The sequence below is a fragment of the Tyto alba genome, unplaced genomic scaffold (genome assembly GCF_018691265.1).
Source record: "Tyto alba isolate M040663 unplaced genomic scaffold, T.alba_DEE_v4.0 Super-Scaffold_7, whole genome shotgun sequence".
Taxonomy (NCBI): Eukaryota; Metazoa; Chordata; class Aves; order Strigiformes; family Tytonidae; genus Tyto; species Tyto alba.
The window spans coordinates 4742378-4760976 of NW_024881328.1; the positions used below are offsets into that span (position 1 = coordinate 4742378).

Sequence of the window (18599 nt, forward strand, 5' to 3'; positions counted from 1 at the left end):
ACGCTGCCTGGAGCAAGTTTTAAGCTATATAGTAGGAAGCATTGGTAAGAGTGTGCATGCACCTAACACCATCCATATAGGGAAATGACTTGTTCAAATGTGGGTACCTTTAATGTGACGCTGACCTGAAATGCCACAGAGCAAATGACCCAGGGAGGTGTCAGGAAATTTCTTAAGAAGCATTTTTAAAACATAAATTAGGGAGGGAGTGAGAACCTGGAGAAAACTTTCATGGCAAGGAAAAAAAAAAAAAAAAAAAAAAAAAAACCTCTCTTCTGTTTTTGACAGCTCTAATAACCCAGAGTCTAAGATTTGGGCTTGGAAATGGTCCAGTTGGCCAAGCCTCCATCCACAGACAAGCTGGAGACGATGCCGATAGTCAGAGGGAAGCAAACAGAAGAACTGGCAAGTCCGATGGCACCCCTGATGAAGGGGATGTCAGCCAGTCCGTGGGTAAATCTGCAGTTTAGGTGTGCAACAGTCGGTGGGACGTGTGCCTCTGCTTCTCTTGGTACCTAATACAGTCAGCAGCCACTCGCAGAATGCCAGCAATTTTCCAGATATCGGGCAATTCTGTAAACACGGAATTTCTTTGAAAACTATGCTTCAGTATCTAATTGTTTCAAATCATTTGGGCTTTTCTAAATGTCTTTGTAACCCTTGTGTTTCTGTAGATTTTAAAATATACCGATAATCTCCTGAAGTTGCAGAGAGAATAAAATGTTTTCCCTGGGGCAGTGATAAGAAATAATTGGGGCAATCAGTCGGCTCTGAAACTTTCAGATGGCCATCAAAACGTCAGCTTTGCACCCAGATTCTCTGCCGATAATTTCACCTCCATTAGCTTAATCAGTAGTCAGTGGGGAAAATAGTGAGACACTAAGAAAACCAGGGAAAAGTAAACTTGCTCTAGTCCCAGATAGGTAAAACAGGGGCTACTCTGTAATTATATAGTTTATATTCACTACTCACCCTGGTTAAAACAAAACAAAATAATCTCCATTCTCCATGTTAATAAATCCACCACAAAGTTGTCCATCAACCTCATGAATGTCTGCGGGGCTTTGGCTGATGCTCTCACCCCAGCTGCCCACGGTGAGGGGGTGACCCCAGCCCCAAAAGGCATCCCCCCCCACCCCCTTTGCAAAGAAGCGTGGGTGCATCTCAGGGATAATTTGCTTCCTCTCCCTCTTTTAGAAACAAAAAGGAGAGGTTTAACCCCAACTCCCACCTCGTCCTTCTTCAGGGGGCTTGCTGTCTTTGCCACCACCCTGATGACCAAAGAGGTGGTGGGTCTGGGCACCAGGCTTAGAGCTGGGCCTTCCGTGCTGCAAGTGTTGCTCAAGTTTACCGCTCTTGTTGTTACAAACTCAACCCTCCCCCTAGGAAAAAAAAAAAAAAAAAAAAAAAAAATCTGTTATCACTGAGCATATGCAACTGCTAAACATCCTATTCAATATAACTTCAGCCTGTTCTGAGAACTACATTTCACAGTTTCTTTATACAGTATCTGTCTGTCAGATATTGCCCACTAGATTACCATAGTCTATATAATATACGTCCACCATAAAAAAAAAAAAAAAAAAATCTTTTGGGCGTATTTTCTACTACCCAGTGTGGAAAAAAAAAAAAATAGAGATTAAAAGTTTTTATTTTAATTTCACATTTCACATGTACTATCTTCGCTGTATAAATGGCATTAAGCAGATTTAAACACCGACATGTATTTGTGCCTCCATTTTGGTGTAATTTCTTTAATCTGTTAAACATAAATAGTACTGCATCAGTTTAAGGTATTTGTAGAGCATCTATTGCCCTGGTTCCTCAGTATGACAGCAGGGAGCCAATAGCCTATACTCAGAATATTTGAGGCCCCTGTACATTTAATCGTTCCACTAAATAGAAATTCTTAAAACCCTTCATTTCTTAATAAATCAAATTCAGACCCGGCATAGGCGAAGGCAACTCCTTGGGTCCCAGTCGGGTGGTATCGCTATAATAATTCACCGGTGGTCAGAGGCAGTGGAGCAGAGGCTAGTCCTTTAATTGCTTTATTTAATTTTTTTTTTTTTTTATACCTTTCGGGTTACGGTTTTGTCCAGCTGCCCCTTCCTCCTTTCTGTTCCCCATGCTGCTGAGCTGTGCTCACACCGACCCAGCGCCGAGCAGGGTTGCGCAACAAGCACGATCACTCGCCCCGATTTGCTGACCAACTTCTAACTGATCTGCAGCTGATGTTGTTCCTTTATCTCCACCAGCTATGAGCGAGTGGGGTCCTGAGGGCTACGACTGAGGCATATTAAAACATAACGAGAAAATACTGATGTTGTCTCACTGGGAGGACACAGTAAAAATTTATATAAAAAGTTCTTGATATTTTAAACACCTCAAATTGAAACAACCTTTGGTCTTCTCACTAAGTGTCATATAAACAAGAGGGGAACTCTGCGTATCTGAGATATTTCTTTATGGTTTCCTAGCTTAACCCCACACAGTTTTAAGTAACGTGTATGTATTGCGGGAGACTTTACCACTGTACTTAAGAAAATGAGGCCTGAATGTGCTCATATCCAGAAGATTCACAGTCTTATTAATGCATATATGCCATGCATAGATTATTAACAGCTTCATACTAGATAGAAACTTACATTTCAATAAACGTACTTTTACAACTGCAAAGAAAAAAAGTTTTGCATTAGGATGTTACTTACTTCATGTCTTTGTCCTGGGAGAATGCAACTAAAGAAACCACATTGAAAATCAGACATTAGATATGCAAATATGTGTTCAGATCAGAGATACTAAAATTATTCAAATGATTAATTATTCATCATAAAAATGTCAATTAATAATTCTGAAGCATAATAGGCATCTTTCTAATGCATCTTTATTTTTCAAGCCTAAATACTGTTGAATCTGTGTTCAATTGCATTCTAACAAGTTTTTAAAAATTCAACAAAGTAAACAACCAACTATAAACAAAAGTGAGCAGTGAATTTTAATCACTGCCAACTGAGCCAAGAAATGCATCCGAACTTCAGCGCTGATCCCAGAAGAGAAGGAAAAACCTCCACGTCTGAGGGTGCAGGAGAGCGGAGGGGGGACTCTCGCCCCCCGACCCGCCGCCACCTCTCCCAGCTGCCAGAGCCGCTGGCTCCCCTCTGCTCGGCGTGGGAAGAGGGTTGGGGTCCTGTGGACGCTGTTCTCCTGCCACAGACAGACAGACGGACGTTGTGGACGGGAGCTGAGCAGCCCTAGGCCCTCAGAAGCAATTTTATAAATGACAAAATTGACAAAAACCTCCGAGAGAGATTCGCTTTTAACGGGCAGGGACGTGCGCGAGATTAAATATTAGAGCGAGGTCTGCTTGTTAAAAATGCCCAGGGATAGATAAATTAAAGCCAGACAATCTTTTCCCTTGCTTTTGGCTCGTATCCTATCCCTACATGGGTTTTCCGCAGAGGAACTCGAAAACTTTGGGAATGTTGATTCAAAAGGTTTCTTCCCAAATACCTCATCAGCGGGTGGGGGGAGAGTCCTTCCCTGACCCTTTCTTCCTCTCCTCTGTGCCCTCTCCTCCATGTGGAAATGGAAAAAAAAAAATAAAAATAAAGACGTTTTGCTCTCTAAATCTTAGTTTATAAAGACACCTGTATCTAGCAAAAGCAGCATCTTGGGGCCACACGGGGCTTTCCCCGTTCGGAAAAATTATTCCATCCTTTCTTATATTCTACTACCACAGGTGACTGGAGAAAATAACCCCCCTGCTGGTATTATTTTTGCTTGTTTGTTTGATTTGGGGGTTGTTTTGGGGGGTTTTTTTTGCAACCTCCCCATTTTTTCCCAAGCACCCCAGAGATCTGTGCATGAGAAGCAGCCGGCACCCCCCGGGGAACCCCGATCTTGCGGCAGCCGCTCCCCCGGCGGAGCAGGGCTGCGGGGAAGGATGCTCTCCCCAGGGTCAGCTGCAAGTGGGCACATCTCGCCTGGGTCCCCTTACTCAGGGATGTTTAATCCCTACTGCAGGAAGGGTTCCACACTTTGGGGGAAATATTGGAGAGCCCTGGCTGTGAGGGACCCAAAGTAAAAGCCCCAGAGCAGATAATGTGTTTTTTAGAGGTGTTAAACCTCTGTCTTCACCACCTTCTAAAATACATTAGTTGAAACCTATCAGCTGGAGCATCTCTGCTGTTATCCCCCCTGGTTTTCCTCCTTCCATGCGGGCAAGAAAACGCGCTCCCCGTTACTCATCCTGCGCCAGGGAAAAAAAAGCGAACGCACCGAAATAAATAAGGCCATGAATCATCCCACCAGCCCGCGTCACCCGGTCCCCGCGAAGCCACGGTGGCAGGAGGTCTCAACAGAAGGCCGAGGTCCTCCAGGGCCTGTGACCTGGAACATCCCCCCCACCACCACCCCCCCCTCGTTGGCTGGTCCCCTCCCCTGCCCATCACACCCAGGTGCCTGGGAAGAAGGGGGGTCTTGGGAGGGGGTTTTCTCCCTGCACAGCCCCTTTCTTATGGTAATGAGCCCCTGGCCCCTCACAGCCTCACATGGGGGTAGGGGGGGGACATGGGGTTATCGCCAGGGGGGGTTATCTCCACGGGGGTTATCTCCACCACGATGGGGTTTGGTGGACAAAGGGAAACCCAGTGAGGAGGAGGAGGCAGCCAGCATCGCCCGTTGGCATCGCTCGGGCAGGTTTGTGTCAGGACCACCCGGCTGCCCCCGTCTCACCTCTCCGCATTTCCCCGCAGGAAAACTTGAGGAAAAGAGGGGAAACCTGCACCCAGAGAACCGCCCTTAAGACCATCTCCAAGCCACAGCGCCGGGTGCCTTACGCAAGGAGGGAGCTGGGCTTTGTGAGGATGTTTTGGGTCTGGTTGGTTTTAAATGGATGAGGAGTGTGTGGGGGGGTCGTTTTTGGAAAAGTTTAAAATCGAGGGAGGCATAGGCTCTGCATGGGGATGCTGACCATGCAGGGGCCGGGAGCTGGGCTGCCAGCACCACCCCAGTAAAAGCAGGATCTATAGGCTGTCATTATTTCCATCTCCTAAAGAAGCTTCACACCCGTTATTAGTTCAGAGCCGGGCAGGAAATCATCGCCTGGATTAAGGTTAAATTCCATCTCAGAAGGGTTTATCTGATTGCTAAACGTTTATGTCCAGTGTCCAAAAATTAAAAAGAAAAAAAAAGAAGGAAACAACAGAAATCACCCCCACGTACCACGTTAAAATGACATATAATAAGGTTGGGTGTTATGCCACTCCTGCGAAGATCAGAGCAGTTTATCGCTCCGATGCAAGCCCTGCTGAGGCACTTGAGAGCTGGAGAAACTGTGAGATTGAGGGCTGAAAGAACAGTCTGCAAAATTATGAATAGGGATTATCTGACAATACCAACACGTTCCTTAAAGCCCTTGAGCATCATCACACGGTCTGAGGGTTTGTTTTTTAGTGTAGCTGTAGATATCTATTTTAATGATAGAACATCGACGGCACTCCCGCCTATTGCAGGTTAGGCTGCAGTTTCTCTTAATCTCCGGATCATCCCCTCGTTTTGTAATCTGGAAATGTAAGAACAATATGTGAGGCATTTGTAATGGGATTAATTTATTTTGAGAACTTGTTGGTTGTTTTTTGTTTCTTCCCTTTTCTCCTATAAAACGTGGATGACTGGAAATCAAGCGAGTCATTAATTAGCATTCACTTTTTTCTTTTTCTTTCTTTTTATCATATGCTTCTAAATTCAGTTTAGCTCTTTAAGGAATTGCCAGGCTGCCCTTGATTTATAGGCAGTGTCTTCTGGATCTGAGGGGATCTAATTCAAATTAATAATACTTGAATCTGATTCCAGGATATTTGCACTGCGCTATATATTTCAGTAAGATATCATCACTCTGTGTGTGTGTGAGATACGTCTCTGGGTATACAGGTATATTTAGGCATGGACAAGTCATGCAGCCTGCAAGAAAATAACGTTGGCATTTAGCAAATAGTGGCCACCAAACTTTTAGCAAAGCCAAGCTAACTCATACCAGGGGAAAAAAAAAAAAAAAAAAAAAAAAAAATAGAAATAAAAATAACAATGAAAAAATTAGAGAACCTCGTGCCCACCTTTGCATAATTACGGTTTTCAGCGGCAGCAGCCCGCCAGGTCTGCAGGCAGATTTGCTTTAAGCCCCTCCGTGGCTGGCAGCCCTGGAGAAGCCAGGCTGGCCGGGCCCCGCGGCCCCCCGCGCAGGCAGCGCGCAGGCAGCGCGCAAACAGCACGCAGTCTGCACCGCCTCCCCCCCCCCCCCACCCCCCCCGCTCCTCCTGCCGCGCCCGGGCTTGTAAAGGGGGGACACCCGGGGGGGGTGTGTGTGGGGGGGATTTTGGTGGCTATTTCTCCGACATCCCCCCCGCAGGTGGGGAGGTCTCGGGTGGGTCCCCCTGCGTGTCGGTGCGCCCTGGCCCGGACACCCACCCCCCCCCAACCCCCCTCTCCACTCCCCACAACCCGCGCCCGGCTGCGCTGCCGCTGCCCTGCGTCACCCAGGGGCACCCACTCACGGCGAGCTGGCAGCAGGGCAGCTTCCACCAGCAGAGGAGAAAATGTAAAAAAAAAAAAAAAAAAAAAAAAAAAAAAAATAATAATAATTTAAAAAAAAAAAAATTTAAAAATATCTCGGTGGCTCTGATGAGCTGCAAAGACACATTTGGGGAGGGGGGTGCGGGGGCTTCCCCTTCCTTCCTTTGCGATGTTTAATCACCAGAGAGGTGTTTCTGATCAGGAGCATTTTGGAGCGCGATCGCTGGTGCCTATTTGCTCGCATTCCAGTTCTTGCTTTAGGCACCCAGTCAATGCACAGTTCAAGAGCAGTTTATCTTAGCTTAATGTAAGTAAAAGTATAGTGTCGGATCAGTGTACCATTTGTTTCAGTTTTCTTCAGGAGGGGGAGCGGGGAAAAAGAAAAAAAAAAATTAAAAAAAAAAAAAAAAAGAAGGAAAAAAGTGCTGTAATAGACTTAACTCTTGTCAAAGGAGGGAAATTGTTTCGCAGCTCTTTAACACAGCCCTTTGGGCAGCTTCACGTTTACCTTCGGAATGGACCGTGCGAGGAGGCAAGATGTGAAGTTTATCTTTGCACTGAGATTATTTCGAGCTCTTTTAGAAGAAGAAACGGCTGCGGGTTGTGCTGCGAGTTGGGCATGAGCGGAGCTCAGCCGTATCAGCCCCCTTTGCAGATAAACGCCTTCGCTCAGCATCCCCAGCCCGGGCTGCCTTTACTTACTTCGATATTACTTCTCAATTACGTGCAGTGTAAACCGGCTTTTTGATTAACAAAACAGCAGAGCATTGGTTAAGAACACTTAAACTTAAAAAAAAAAAAAAAAAAAGAAAAAAGAAAAAAAAAATATCCCCCTGGGAAGTGGGCTCTGAATTGGTTAATAATGTGCAGTACTTGCTAAATTGCTGACTTCCAGATGTGGAAAATATCTTTCTTGTTTAGGACCTACGTAACCTGATTGGATTACGACAGAAGCGTCACATTGGAAGGCTTTTGAGTGATGATTTAATTAACCATACAGTAGAAAGCTGTATTTGCCAGGAAACCCCTTCCATATTTGCATAACCAATCCCTTCAGTGCAAAGGTGGAGTCTGGGTTTCTTTTTTTTTTTTTTTTCCCCCTCTTTTTTTTTTTTTTTTCTAGATGTAATTTTATTTTAATTTTAATACTTGAAAAAGGTGAAAAACTTGTAACCTCCCTAAAGTTCAGTCCCACGCGTTACTCGTCCGTGCTGCCTCTCAGTCCATCCAGCTGCTTCCACGGGAGATCAGAGCCACGAAGAGCCCATCTCACCCCTGATCCAGATCTGTGAACAAAACACAGACTCTAAGATCTCAGCACGTTCTGAGTTTTGGGTTGGTTTTTTTGTTGTTGTTTTTTTTTTTTTTTCCATCAGATTTAGCTGACTATTCAAATAACCTGGATGAGTGCTGAAAATGAAAGGAGGTGGGGGGCAAAAAAAAAAAAAAAAAAAAATGCCCTAAAAGAAACGGGTTAAGGATAAAAATAAAACAGCACCCAAACGAGCAGGAGTCAGTCAGGAGCGTATTTGCAGTGCCCGAACAGAGTTTAGTTTCGAGGTATTATGTCAGGGGAAGTTTTCCCCTCCGCAAGAGGCGAGAGCTCCGCGAGGGGCTGCGCAGCGGGCCGGGGCTGCGCGCCGTGCGCAGGATGCGGCCCCCGGGCGGCTCCGCGGGCGGGCGCGGAGGGGATCCCGCCGGAGGGGGGGGGGGGGGGGGGCGGCAGGGATCCCGGTTGGGGATGGAGGGAGGCGGCGGGGGGGGGGTGGGAAGCGGCAGGGATCCAGCCTGGGGGCAGGAGATCCGGCGGGATCCTGAAGAAGGAGAAAAGAGGGGAGGGGAGGCGGGGGGTGTCCGGCACATATCTCGCGTGGGGGGGCATCCCGCCTAGGGGAGGGAAGGGGGTGTCAAGATATGCACCCCGGGGGGGGTAGGAGGGCAGAGGATGGAGGGGGGGGGGGGGGGCAGGGATGCAGCGGCGGGGGGGGGCGGGATGCGGCGGGGGGATGCAGGCTTGGGGGGGGTGGAGGGAGATGCAGCCCCCCCCCACCCCCCCCGGGAGGTGTGGAGGGGTTGGGGGTATGGGGGGGGGGGGGAGTGTGAGATGCGGTGCCGGGGCGCGGTGAGTTTCCGCGGCGGGGTGAACGCGGCGGGGCGCGGAGCGGCGCGGAGCGGCGCGGCGGGGCGGGGGGCGGGCGCGGGGCGGGGGGCGGGCGGGAGGAGGTGGAATTGCATTTCTGCCGCTAAAGCGTTCGCGGAGACTTCAAGGTATAATCTATCCCAGATCCTTTCCCAGAGAGAAACTTGGCGATCACGTTTCCACATGATGCTCACGTTTGGTGCTCTTCAATTATCCCTCCCCACAAAGATAGGTGGCGTGTGTTTCAGGGTCTCTCCTCTCGCTCCTACAGAAAAGAAAAAGAAAAAAATGTCATTAGAAGAGGCGTAACACGTCAGTCCGTCCCCAGGTTTGTGTTTCCTGGAGTGGCAGAAAGAGATCAGTCCTAACCTGCCCAGCAGGAATAACGGTCCTTCCGACAACTCTTTGCAAGGCTTTTTACAATTTCTCCAGGAGCTGCATCTCCCTTCACCTTTTCTCCTCCACTTCGCGGCTTCTTCATGCTTTTTCTTCTCACCATTTCTGGCCAAAACTACAAACAAGACTTCGCAGGTAGGTTCGGAATTTAATTCCATTTTCCCTTTTTTTTTTTTTTTTTTTCCCTCCGCTTCTTTTTTCTCACACCACCTCACGCACTAGCGGGCTTATTTAATTTCGATAGTATTTTAATTTTTTAAGCGTGTTGGGTTCTTTCTGGCTTGTTTATACTTGGGGCGAAAAACCTCTTTTTATTTATTTTTTTTTTTTTAAGCTGAAACCTGAAGTCACTTCGGTACCGCTCCGGGAAGGGGCTAGCAGTTTCGGGGCGCTCGGGGCTGTGCCACCCCCACCCCTGCTCCCCTTACCTGTCAGCCAGGTACCGGAGGTACCTTTTACAACGCAGCAGCAAAAGTTTTAGTGCTGCGAAGGGACTTGACCCTCCTAAAAAAAAAAAAAAAAAAAAAAATAAAGCCAAGCCCAAACCATCCCCCTCACACACACGCAACTCTCGCTCTTTTTATTTCAGGTTTCACATCTTAGCTCGGAAAGTTTGCAGGTACCTGTTAATGCTTTGCACGCCCTGAGCTTGCAAAGCCAGCCCGGCCGGGCACCGCTGGAGCCCCAGCCCCGGGCAGAGCTCCCCGGCAAAGGATGTGTTTCCCCAAACAGAAAGTTTGCTGTTTTGTCTGCTTAGTTACTTTCATTTCTTTATTTTATTTTGTGAAGCTGGGTGAAGTAACACCTTAGCTTCTGGGATCCTAAAGCAAGAAGTGAAAGTACTGACTGGAACTTAAAAGTCGTTTAGCAAAAAGGAAAAAATAATATATATATATATATATTTATATTAAAAATCTAGCCGGCCCTCCGGAAAGAGAAGTGTTCTCGAGATCTGCAGGTTTAAAATTAATGACAACTTTTTTTTGCGGGAGGCTGAAGAGCAGGGAAGGGAATGAAACGCATTTAAAACAATTCACTATTGGTCGTTTTACATGAAAACGCCAAGTGCCGAGGCGGGCGGAGGGTCCCGGCTCGCCCCGGTTCCTGCCCTCCCCTCTCCGCTCCATCTCCTGCTAGATCTGCCGCGCTGATGCCACCATTGCCCACTCCAGGATCGGGAATAACTGGCAAATACTAAAGTTTCTAGCCCATTTTCTCAGCCTCTTCCTTCCTCAGCCACATCCAGCCACCAAGTCACCCTGTCCAGGCGGAGTCCCAAAGCAGGAGAGTGGGAGCAAACACGCTGACCCTGCACACACTCTCTCAATATTCCCATCCTCTTACCTTCTTGGAGAGCATTCTTTTCTTTATTTTATTTATTTATTTACATTTAAGCCAAGCAGGTTTTATAACCGCAAACGTCTGAGAAGAGAGTTCAGGCAGAATAAATAGACCTAGCAGTAACACACCTCACTGCTCAGTCCTGGTGTGAAGCTCCAGCAGAGTAAAAAGACACAAGGGGCGGGGGGTGGCGGGGGGTGGGGGAGAGAAAAAGGAAAATAAACTAAAAAAAAAAAAAAAAAAAAAAAAAAAAGCCCACTTTGCTGCAAAAATAATATATTCAAATTGTTGAGGCAGGTAATAATTTTTTAGATTTTGTGTAAAACTCCCAGTGCAGGAGAAGACAATAGATGCGAAGGCGAGGGGGGATCTGCTCAGGAGAGCAAGGGTTAATTGCCCTTGTTTTACAGTTTGCATCTGTTACATCTTTTATAGCCCCCTGTTTAAACTAATCCTCAAGTCAAAGCATCTTTAAAGCTACAGCATCTTCTTCGAGGTGGACTGAGTTTCAGGAGCGTTCCTGCAGCAAACCAAAGGCTCCTGCCCTCTCCCTTTGACAGATGGAGCCTCCTGCACAGCCCGAGCACACACAGCAGGTCCAAAAGTTTACAAGTTGTTTTTTTGTTTTGTTTTGTTTTTTTGGTTTTTTGTTGTTTTTTTTTTTTTTTTTTTTTTAATAAAATAAAAACAACCCCCCAAAAAACCACCAAACCAAAAACCCAACTGAAAGCCTGAAAACTCTGACAGCGGTAGTTTTGATTTCTGTTTCTTTTCTGGGAAGAAAAAAAAAAAAATAATAAAAAAAATGACACTCTGAAGCTTTGTTTAACTAAGGGGCAGGGGAAACCCTGAATATTGTCAAACTGACTAAAAAGGTGACAGAGGTTTATAATTACACTCCTGGTTGTTAGGGGGAGGGGGAGGTCTCCGTGCTGTGCTTTACCCCAAAAGGACAGGGGAGAGCCATGTTTCCCTCTTATCACTTTGCTGGAGTGCACTTTGAGGGGGGGGGGGGGTTGGAAATAAAGCAAGGAAGGGAGGAGAAGAAGGAGAGGAGGCTAGCATTTGGTGTGAAAAGAAGTTCTAATGTCAAATTAAAGTACTTTTAGGAGGAAATGGTCCGCCTAGCATCGAGTCAAACAGCCTACTGTAAAAGCTGTGCATTCCCTCATACGGTCATGAGTTATGACTCATTTGAGATGTAATTCTTGTCTCTCTCTGATCTGCTTTGCTGGTGCAATACACACACACACACACACACACACACACGCACACGGGGGGAGAGAGAGAGAGAGAGAGACACGCACACGCGGAGACACGCACACGCAGGGAGCGAGAGCGACCAAATCGAAATAAATAAATAAATAGATAGAAGGCAAAAGAAAGAGCGAAAGAAAAGAAAGAAAAGAAAGAAAGAAGAAATCTGCCCGGCTGGGGAGCGAGGGGGGAGCCCGCTCCGCCTGCGTCCCACCTCCCCCGGCCCGGCCGAGCTCGCCGTGTGCGTGGATGGGCTCTTTTTGGGGTGCAAACCGGGGTCCCCGTTGGCGCCCTGCGTTTAAATGGGATATACCAATGCCCACATTGTTGCTGTGTTTGGTTGTTACATAGAGCCTGCGTGCTGCTGAATCAGGGAGTCGAGTCCATGCGAACTGCCATCTGATCCACTCTTATCAATGAAGCAGCAGATCATGGCGGATGGCCCCAGGTGTAAGAGGCGAAAACAAGCCAACCCCCGGAGGAAAAACGGTAAGCCGCCCCCCCAAAAAAACTTTTTTTTTCCGGCCGCGGAGAAAGGGGGGGGGGGAAGCTGGCTGCAGGACGGGGAAGCGAGCGGGGAGCGGAGGGAGGAGGGGGGGGGGGGGGGGGGGGACGACGACAGACACACAGACACACACACACGCGTGGGGACGGCGCCCGCCCGGGCGGCAGCGCCCATCCGCGGGGTCCCGCGGGGGTTGCGCGGCCGCCGGAATGTTGGGGGGGGGGGGGGGGGGGGGTGGGGGGGAAGAGGGAAGGGTTTGGGGAGTGGGAGGGAGAAGGGAAGGTGGTGGTGAAAAAGGTGTGTGTGTTGGGGGGGGGGGGGGGGGGGGAGTAGCGGCGCCGCCGCCGCGCCCCAAAGTTTGTTGCGCGGCCGCGGAGCGGGTGGGGGGGCTGCCCCGCGGCGGCGGAGCGCAGGGCGGTTTTGGCGGAGGTGGGGGGGGGGGGGGGGGGGGCGGGAAGCGGAGGGGAGGGGGGAGGTGAGGGGCGGCCGCCGCTTTGCCGGGTGGTTTAGGGCGATGTCAGGCTCGGGGAGCGGAGAGGCGCGGAGCTGGGCGCGGGGGGGGGGGGGAGGCGCGGAGCGGCGCGGAGCCGGGCGGGAGGCCCTGGGAAAAAAAAAAAAAAAAAAAAAAAAAAACAAAAACCAAAACAAAACAACAAAAAAACCGGCAGCGTGAGAACCCCGAGGCAGGCTGGCACCGAGTTAGCGACTCTCTTTTCTTTTTCTTTTTTTTTTTTTTTTTGTTTCTTATTTATTTATTTATTTATTGTTAGGGACTCGAAAATGAAACTTCCTCCTCCCTAATAATTAATAATACTAATGAGTCTGGTGCCCAATTGTCCGTGGTTGCCCTCTCCGCCGGGCGCGGAGGGCCGGGGCTCGGTGGGACGCGGTGTTGGGGGCTGGTTTCACATTTGGCAGCTTGCTCTGCTGTGGGTCTCTTTTTCTCCGTCTCTCCCCGTCCCTCCCTTAGTTTCTTCCTTTCTCCCCGGGCTGATGGTCTGTCTCTTCCCACACACACACACACACACACACCCCCCGCCGGCCTCCCCCTCCCCACCCGCAGCCCCTCGCATGGCCATCCCGGCCCCACTTTCAACAACTTTCCTCTCGAGGAGCCGGAGGAAGGAAGATATTTGTGTGAACCTGAACCCATGCGCTTAGAGAGCTCAGCTACTTCATTTGAGTGGAGAGGTGGAGGTGGGGGAGTTGGGGAGGGGGGGTGAAGGAAGAGGAGGGGGGGGAGAGAACAACATCAACAACAACAAAAAAATTAACAAAACACAAAGACAAGAGAATGTTGATTAGAAACAAATGATCTTGCCACCCCCCCCCCTTCCCCTTCCCTCTCTTTAGGTTGTGAGTGTGAGTGTGAGTGTGTGTGTGTCTCTTTTTTCTTGTTGTGGTGGAGGCGTCGAGCCATATGGGGGAGTGATAGAGGAATTTTAGTCAGAAACTGTTCGTTATGTTACACTGGCTTTTCCCTTTGTGTTGTCTTTGATCTATTTGCTTGGCTTAGTATTACAAAAAAAAAAAAAAAACCCAACTAAAATAATATATTCCGAGCAGCTTCCCAAGGATCCGTTCCTTGTTATCTTTTTTTAAAGTCTCTCCCCCTCCACCACCACCCTTTACTCTTGTGTCTGTCATTATTTAAGGTGGTCCTCACAGAGGAGACCTCCCCTTCCCCTCATCTCTGGGTAATTTAGTAGACATTAAAATTACACGTAATGTTTCCCTCTCCTCTCTTGTGTTTCCTCTGTTCTTTTTATTAAATGTTGGTTATTGATTTTCTAAAATCAATGTCTGTTGTGGGGCTTTTTTCCCCTTACAAGTATCTAAAGCACGTTGCTGATCAACTGGATAACAAAAGCTTTGTGTCAAGTAGCCTTTTTTCTTATGTTAAACAGTCATTTTTGAGAGAAAAAGAGAATGAGATTTAAAGCAACGCATCCAGAAGTGCTCTTTTGCAGTAAAGAATATTCTGAGTGTTTGAGGGGGTTTTATTCTTCTTCTTCAGCCTCCTTCCTTTTTCCTACAAGATTATTAGTTTAGCGTGTTAAACCCGTCACATGCTCTGCGATGAGGGATGCGTCTACGCGTTTAATATTTTCTCAACACGGTTTGAGTCGCAAAAAAGCACCCACCCCTCCAAAAAAAAAAAAAAAATAAAAAGCTGGATGCCTCTGCTTGCCCAGGACACCAGGACCGCAGCCTATTCGCCCTGTTCTCGCAGCCAAGTCTTTGGGACCACGTTTGGACCGGGGTGACAGAGATTATTCTTGTTGCTCCCATGCAAAAAGTGGGTTTTCACGGAACTGCACTAACTTGGGAAAGCCACCACACTTGGGAGCCGAAAGTTTAATTGCGATTTTTAAGGTAACCACTTAAAGATCCCGCAAACTTCATTGCAAGTGTGCGCGCTGGTTAGGCGAAGGTCTAACTTCTCCCTTCAGGGTCTTGCTCTGGCCAAGAAAGGGGAGAAAAAAATAATTCTCGACTTTCTGTCCGTCCACTCTTTTCTCTTTGTGCTCTAGAATTTGTTTCTTTCATTCATTTCTGAGTGAGAAATGTCCTAGTTCTGAGAAGCAGGTAGACGAGTGAGGGTGGGTTTGGTTAGGGTTTGTTTTTTCTTTTTCATTTTCTCTTTCTCGACAAGCACGTATCCAATGCCTTTCCCGTTGGGAATTGCCCAGGATTTATCTGGACTGAGTGGATTTTTCTTCTTTCCTGGGTTCGTGGAAAAGATGTCACTTCTGAGCTTATGTCTTTGCTGATAACACCAGAAACGGTGATGCTTATCGAAATCAGACAGAAATTCCTTAGAAACGCAGCAGAACTAAAATAATTAAAAAAAAAAAAAAAAAAAAAAAGGAAAAGAAAAAGAAAAATAGATGGTCATCAAGGAAGCTGGGCAGAGGGAGGGGAGTGTGAGTGCAATCACATACAAATTATAGAAGGGGACAAAATAGAATAATCCAACTAATGCCTCAGTGGGCTCCACGCCTGTGTGCGTGTCCCCGCGTGTGTGCGAGGGTGGGCAAGGCTCGGGATTAGATCCCGGGGCTGGCTAAAATTCCGGCGGAGCTAAAGAGGGTAGAAAGGAAGAAAGCTCGGGATTTTCCAAGATAACGGGGTTGATCCGAGCTGCTGGAGTGAAGCAGAGGTGTGCGCCGGGGCGGGGAGGGGGGGGACTGAGAGAGAGGAGATATGGAAATGAGTGAGGGGTGATCCCCCCGGGAAAAGGGGGGGGCAGGAGAGGAGCCCGGCAGCGGGGCGGGGGGGGGGGGGGGGCGGGAGATGCGCGGGTGCGGCCGCCCAGCAGCGCGGAGGAGCCGCGGGAAGTTCGGTCAGATGATCCCAGCGCCTGACTCGCTGCGCGGCACTTTCACTCGGGAGAGAAGTCGCGGCAGAAGAGGAGGAGGAGGAGGAGGAGGAGGAGGAGGGAGGGAGGGAGGGAGGGAGGAAGAGGAGGAGGAGAGGGCAGCGGAGAGCCCCCTTTCCGCACGGGCGCCCCGCGGAGGCGGGGTGCGGGGTTGGAGGGGGGTGGTGGGGAGGGGCGCGGAGCGGCGCGGAGCGGCGCGGAGCGGTGCGGAGAGGGGCCGGCCGGCCTGTGCCCTGCCCGGCCGTGCCTCAGGAGATGAGCCGCCTCTCTCCCTGTTGTTGTGGTTTGGCGTTGGGTGGGTGGTTTGTTCCTTCCTTTCCTCTCCCCCCACCACTCCCACCCCCCCGCCTCAAAAATTAAAAAAAAAAAAAAAAAAAAAATAAAATCCCCAGGAAGGAGGGGAAGGGGGGAGTGAGGAAAGTTGGATCTAATTTACCCCAAAGTTTCAGTAAACAGCTCTCTTTGATTCCTTTGCCATCTCGCTTCCAGTTGTAAAGAAAAGGGAGAAAGTTCAATGCTTTCAGGGCGTCTGATCCGAGGGAGAGCACAGACCAAACAAGCAGACACGATTATACTTGCTGAGAGCCTTTCCCAAAAAGATACCCACCCACCCTCCTTTCCGGGATGCTGGGGAAGAGGGGAAAAACCTCCTTCACTTCCCACTTGAAAAAGAGAAAAAAAAAAAAAAAAAAAAGATGAAAAAGAAGGAAAAAAATAAAAAATAAAAAAGCCTGCCTGCTGCCTTTAGTGAGTGGGAAGTGAGGCTTGTCTTCCCTGCCTGGAGAAGTTTGGAGGTAGCTAGACTGGGGCTCGGGTGTGAGGAGAAAAGCTGTTTTTTGTGAAATTCAGGTGGCACAAGGCAGAGCGGGCATCTGGGAGCGCTCCTGTTCCCGGGGACCTCTGCAGGGGTGGGAATCGTTGTGAGGAGATTCCTCCGAGAGTCGGGGACTGGGTAGGGAGACAAAGTGTGCTGCTACCTCCAGAAAAACACCTGGTGATAGGTATTAAAAAAAAAAAAAAAAAAAAAAAAAAAAAAAAGAATGCAATAAATACGAGTGGCCAGGGAGTAATGGTTAGCTAGCTACATTTTCTCAGTGCAGATTCATGTCGGGACTGAGCTGTGACATAGAGCAGAGGAGGTTGTTTTCTGTGTCAAGACTGATCTATCTGTTTTATTCTGAGTTTCGAGAAAGCCAGCGAATTTGGAGATTAGTGCCTGCTTTACTCTTTGCCATTTGCGACCATTCGGTACTTACTGGCTTCTGCTTATTGCACATGCTTCGCAAGGAAACTTTTTTGGGAATTTCTAATTGCTGTGAGAAAATACATCTGATGCCTGGAAAAGCCATATTCGAAAAAAAAGGGGGGGGGGGAGGGAAATAAGGAAACCATTACAAGTTAATTATCGATAATTATACAAAGCCAACTGCCCAAGATAGGGAAAATATACGGAAGACTGAGATGTAAGCTCTCAAGTCAGGCTGGTAATATTCCCCAAGAAAAATGTGTGTCTCCCTTTAGAGTGGAAAGAAGGGTGTTGATTCTTTTACAGCAGCCCCACATTCATTCCAAGAAATAGGAAATTCTTCGCCTCACAACAGTTTTTGGCATCTGCATTATCCCAGTGCTTTTAAGGTGCATTTTCTCCTCTGTGAAAGGGAACTCTTTGTCCTTTTTTTCTCCAAGACCATGGCTTCCCAAGGTAGACACTATTTTGTGCCTGTCACACAGAAAGAGAGTGCAGGTTTGCAGTGCTCACAGACAATTGATTGTCTGCCCTAATGTGTTTCATTTACATGTTTATAACGTCAATAGTGCTGGGGTGTCCACTGTACCATTCATTCCAGCATTCCCACAAGGGTGCAATTGTCTGAATGGCCAAGTCAGACACCTTTTTGATTGCTCTTTAGTTGTCTTTTTAGAGTATAGAGAAAAAGGAGAGAAATCTGTGATGCAGAAACACTAGTTGAAAATATTTCAGAATTAAACGTCACCATTAAAGCAGATGTGAGCATTAGACAAACAATATATTTTAACTAAGGTTCTGAAGGTGGAAACAAATTCAGAATAGTGGGAACGGTTACTGCACACGACATCCAGTCCTGTCCCTTCATTTTTGTAGGCTTTTTTTTTTAAAGGTTTGTCGTTTTCATTTTCATTTCAGCCCCTGAAAATGCAGCCACCTCCTAACTCTTTGTATGCTTAACTGTAATTTGCGATTTTTCCCTATATATTTACATATCTCTGTTTATGCCAACAGCATCAGCTAACCACTTGGAAAGTCTATTGAGGGAATATCTAGGTTGTGAGAAGTATAAACTTAAAAAAAAAAAAAAGAGAGATCCAAATATTTCTTCATCAAGCATTTTTAACGAAAAAAACGACAATGCCTAGACTTTTTCGTGAAGCAGTTTAACTTAAATAGCTGTGTACCAACTTCTTAACGCCTGCGGTTACCGTCCTCTTGCGCTGTGAGCTTTCAGCAAAGTGTTTCTAGGAGTTTCCAAGTCAATAAAAGATTACTTTTTAAGGTGTGCTGTGCTGTTTTGATATGCCACACTGTCTTTTATCATTGACGTTGCTTCTGAGGGAGGCAAGAAACGATTGCTCGTGTTTTGTATCAGAATAAAGAAGCCACGCAGTTTACTGGAACTCATATACAGAGATACACGTATCCATGCGTATACACCTATGTATCGTATAGACATAGATCTGGTACGTATAGGTGTGCCTAAAAATAACAGTTCGCCTTTCAGCCTAGATCGTTTTCCCGTAAAAATGATCCTGATCCCAACAGCTACAATTAATACAAGTTGACCCGTTCCATCCGTGATCCATAAGGGTAAAGATCACTAAGTCCTGTAGCTTCTGCTCGGGAGGTAAAGCGAGGGAAAACTTTTTCTTTCCCCCCCCGCCCCCCCCCCCCCCCCCTCCATTTTTGTTGTAATTTTTTAAAAATGCCTGTTTGTGGAGATATTTTTTTTTTCCTTTTTTTTTTTTTTTTT

The 18599-nt window shown here is 47.7% G+C and overlaps 1 protein-coding gene and 2 long non-coding RNA genes across 6 annotated transcripts in view; 1 reads left to right on the forward strand and 2 right to left on the reverse strand.

Annotated features, from left to right (window-relative positions):
- Positions 1-7676: 7676 nt before the first annotated feature.
- Positions 7677-8976, reverse strand: LOC122154946. Its single transcript, XR_006167058.1, has 2 exons — positions 8908-8976; positions 7677-7859 (listed from the first exon to the last, which is right to left on the reverse strand). It is a non-coding gene; the product is annotated as an uncharacterized LOC122154946 (long non-coding RNA).
- ZEB2 (zinc finger E-box binding homeobox 2) overlaps positions 8730-18599 on the forward strand; it is a 117807-nt gene continuing 107937 nt past the window's right edge. Inside the window, exons 1-3 of one of the 4 annotated variants that reach the window (XM_042808490.1) lie at positions 8791-9244; positions 10886-11046; positions 12059-12196. In XM_042808490.1, the coding sequence (XP_042664424.1) occupies positions 12124-12196 (73 nt within the window). In that variant the 5' untranslated portion in view covers positions 8791-9244; positions 10886-11046; positions 12059-12123. Of the gene's footprint in view, positions 9245-10885; positions 11047-11466; positions 11949-12058; positions 12197-18599 lie in introns of those variants that run through there. The other 3 variants (XM_042808489.1, XM_042808488.1, XM_042808491.1) reach the window with 3 other exon arrangements.
- Positions 9420-10697, reverse strand: LOC122154947. Its single transcript, XR_006167059.1, has 2 exons — positions 9733-10697; positions 9420-9613 (listed from the first exon to the last, which is right to left on the reverse strand). It is a non-coding gene; the product is annotated as an uncharacterized LOC122154947 (long non-coding RNA).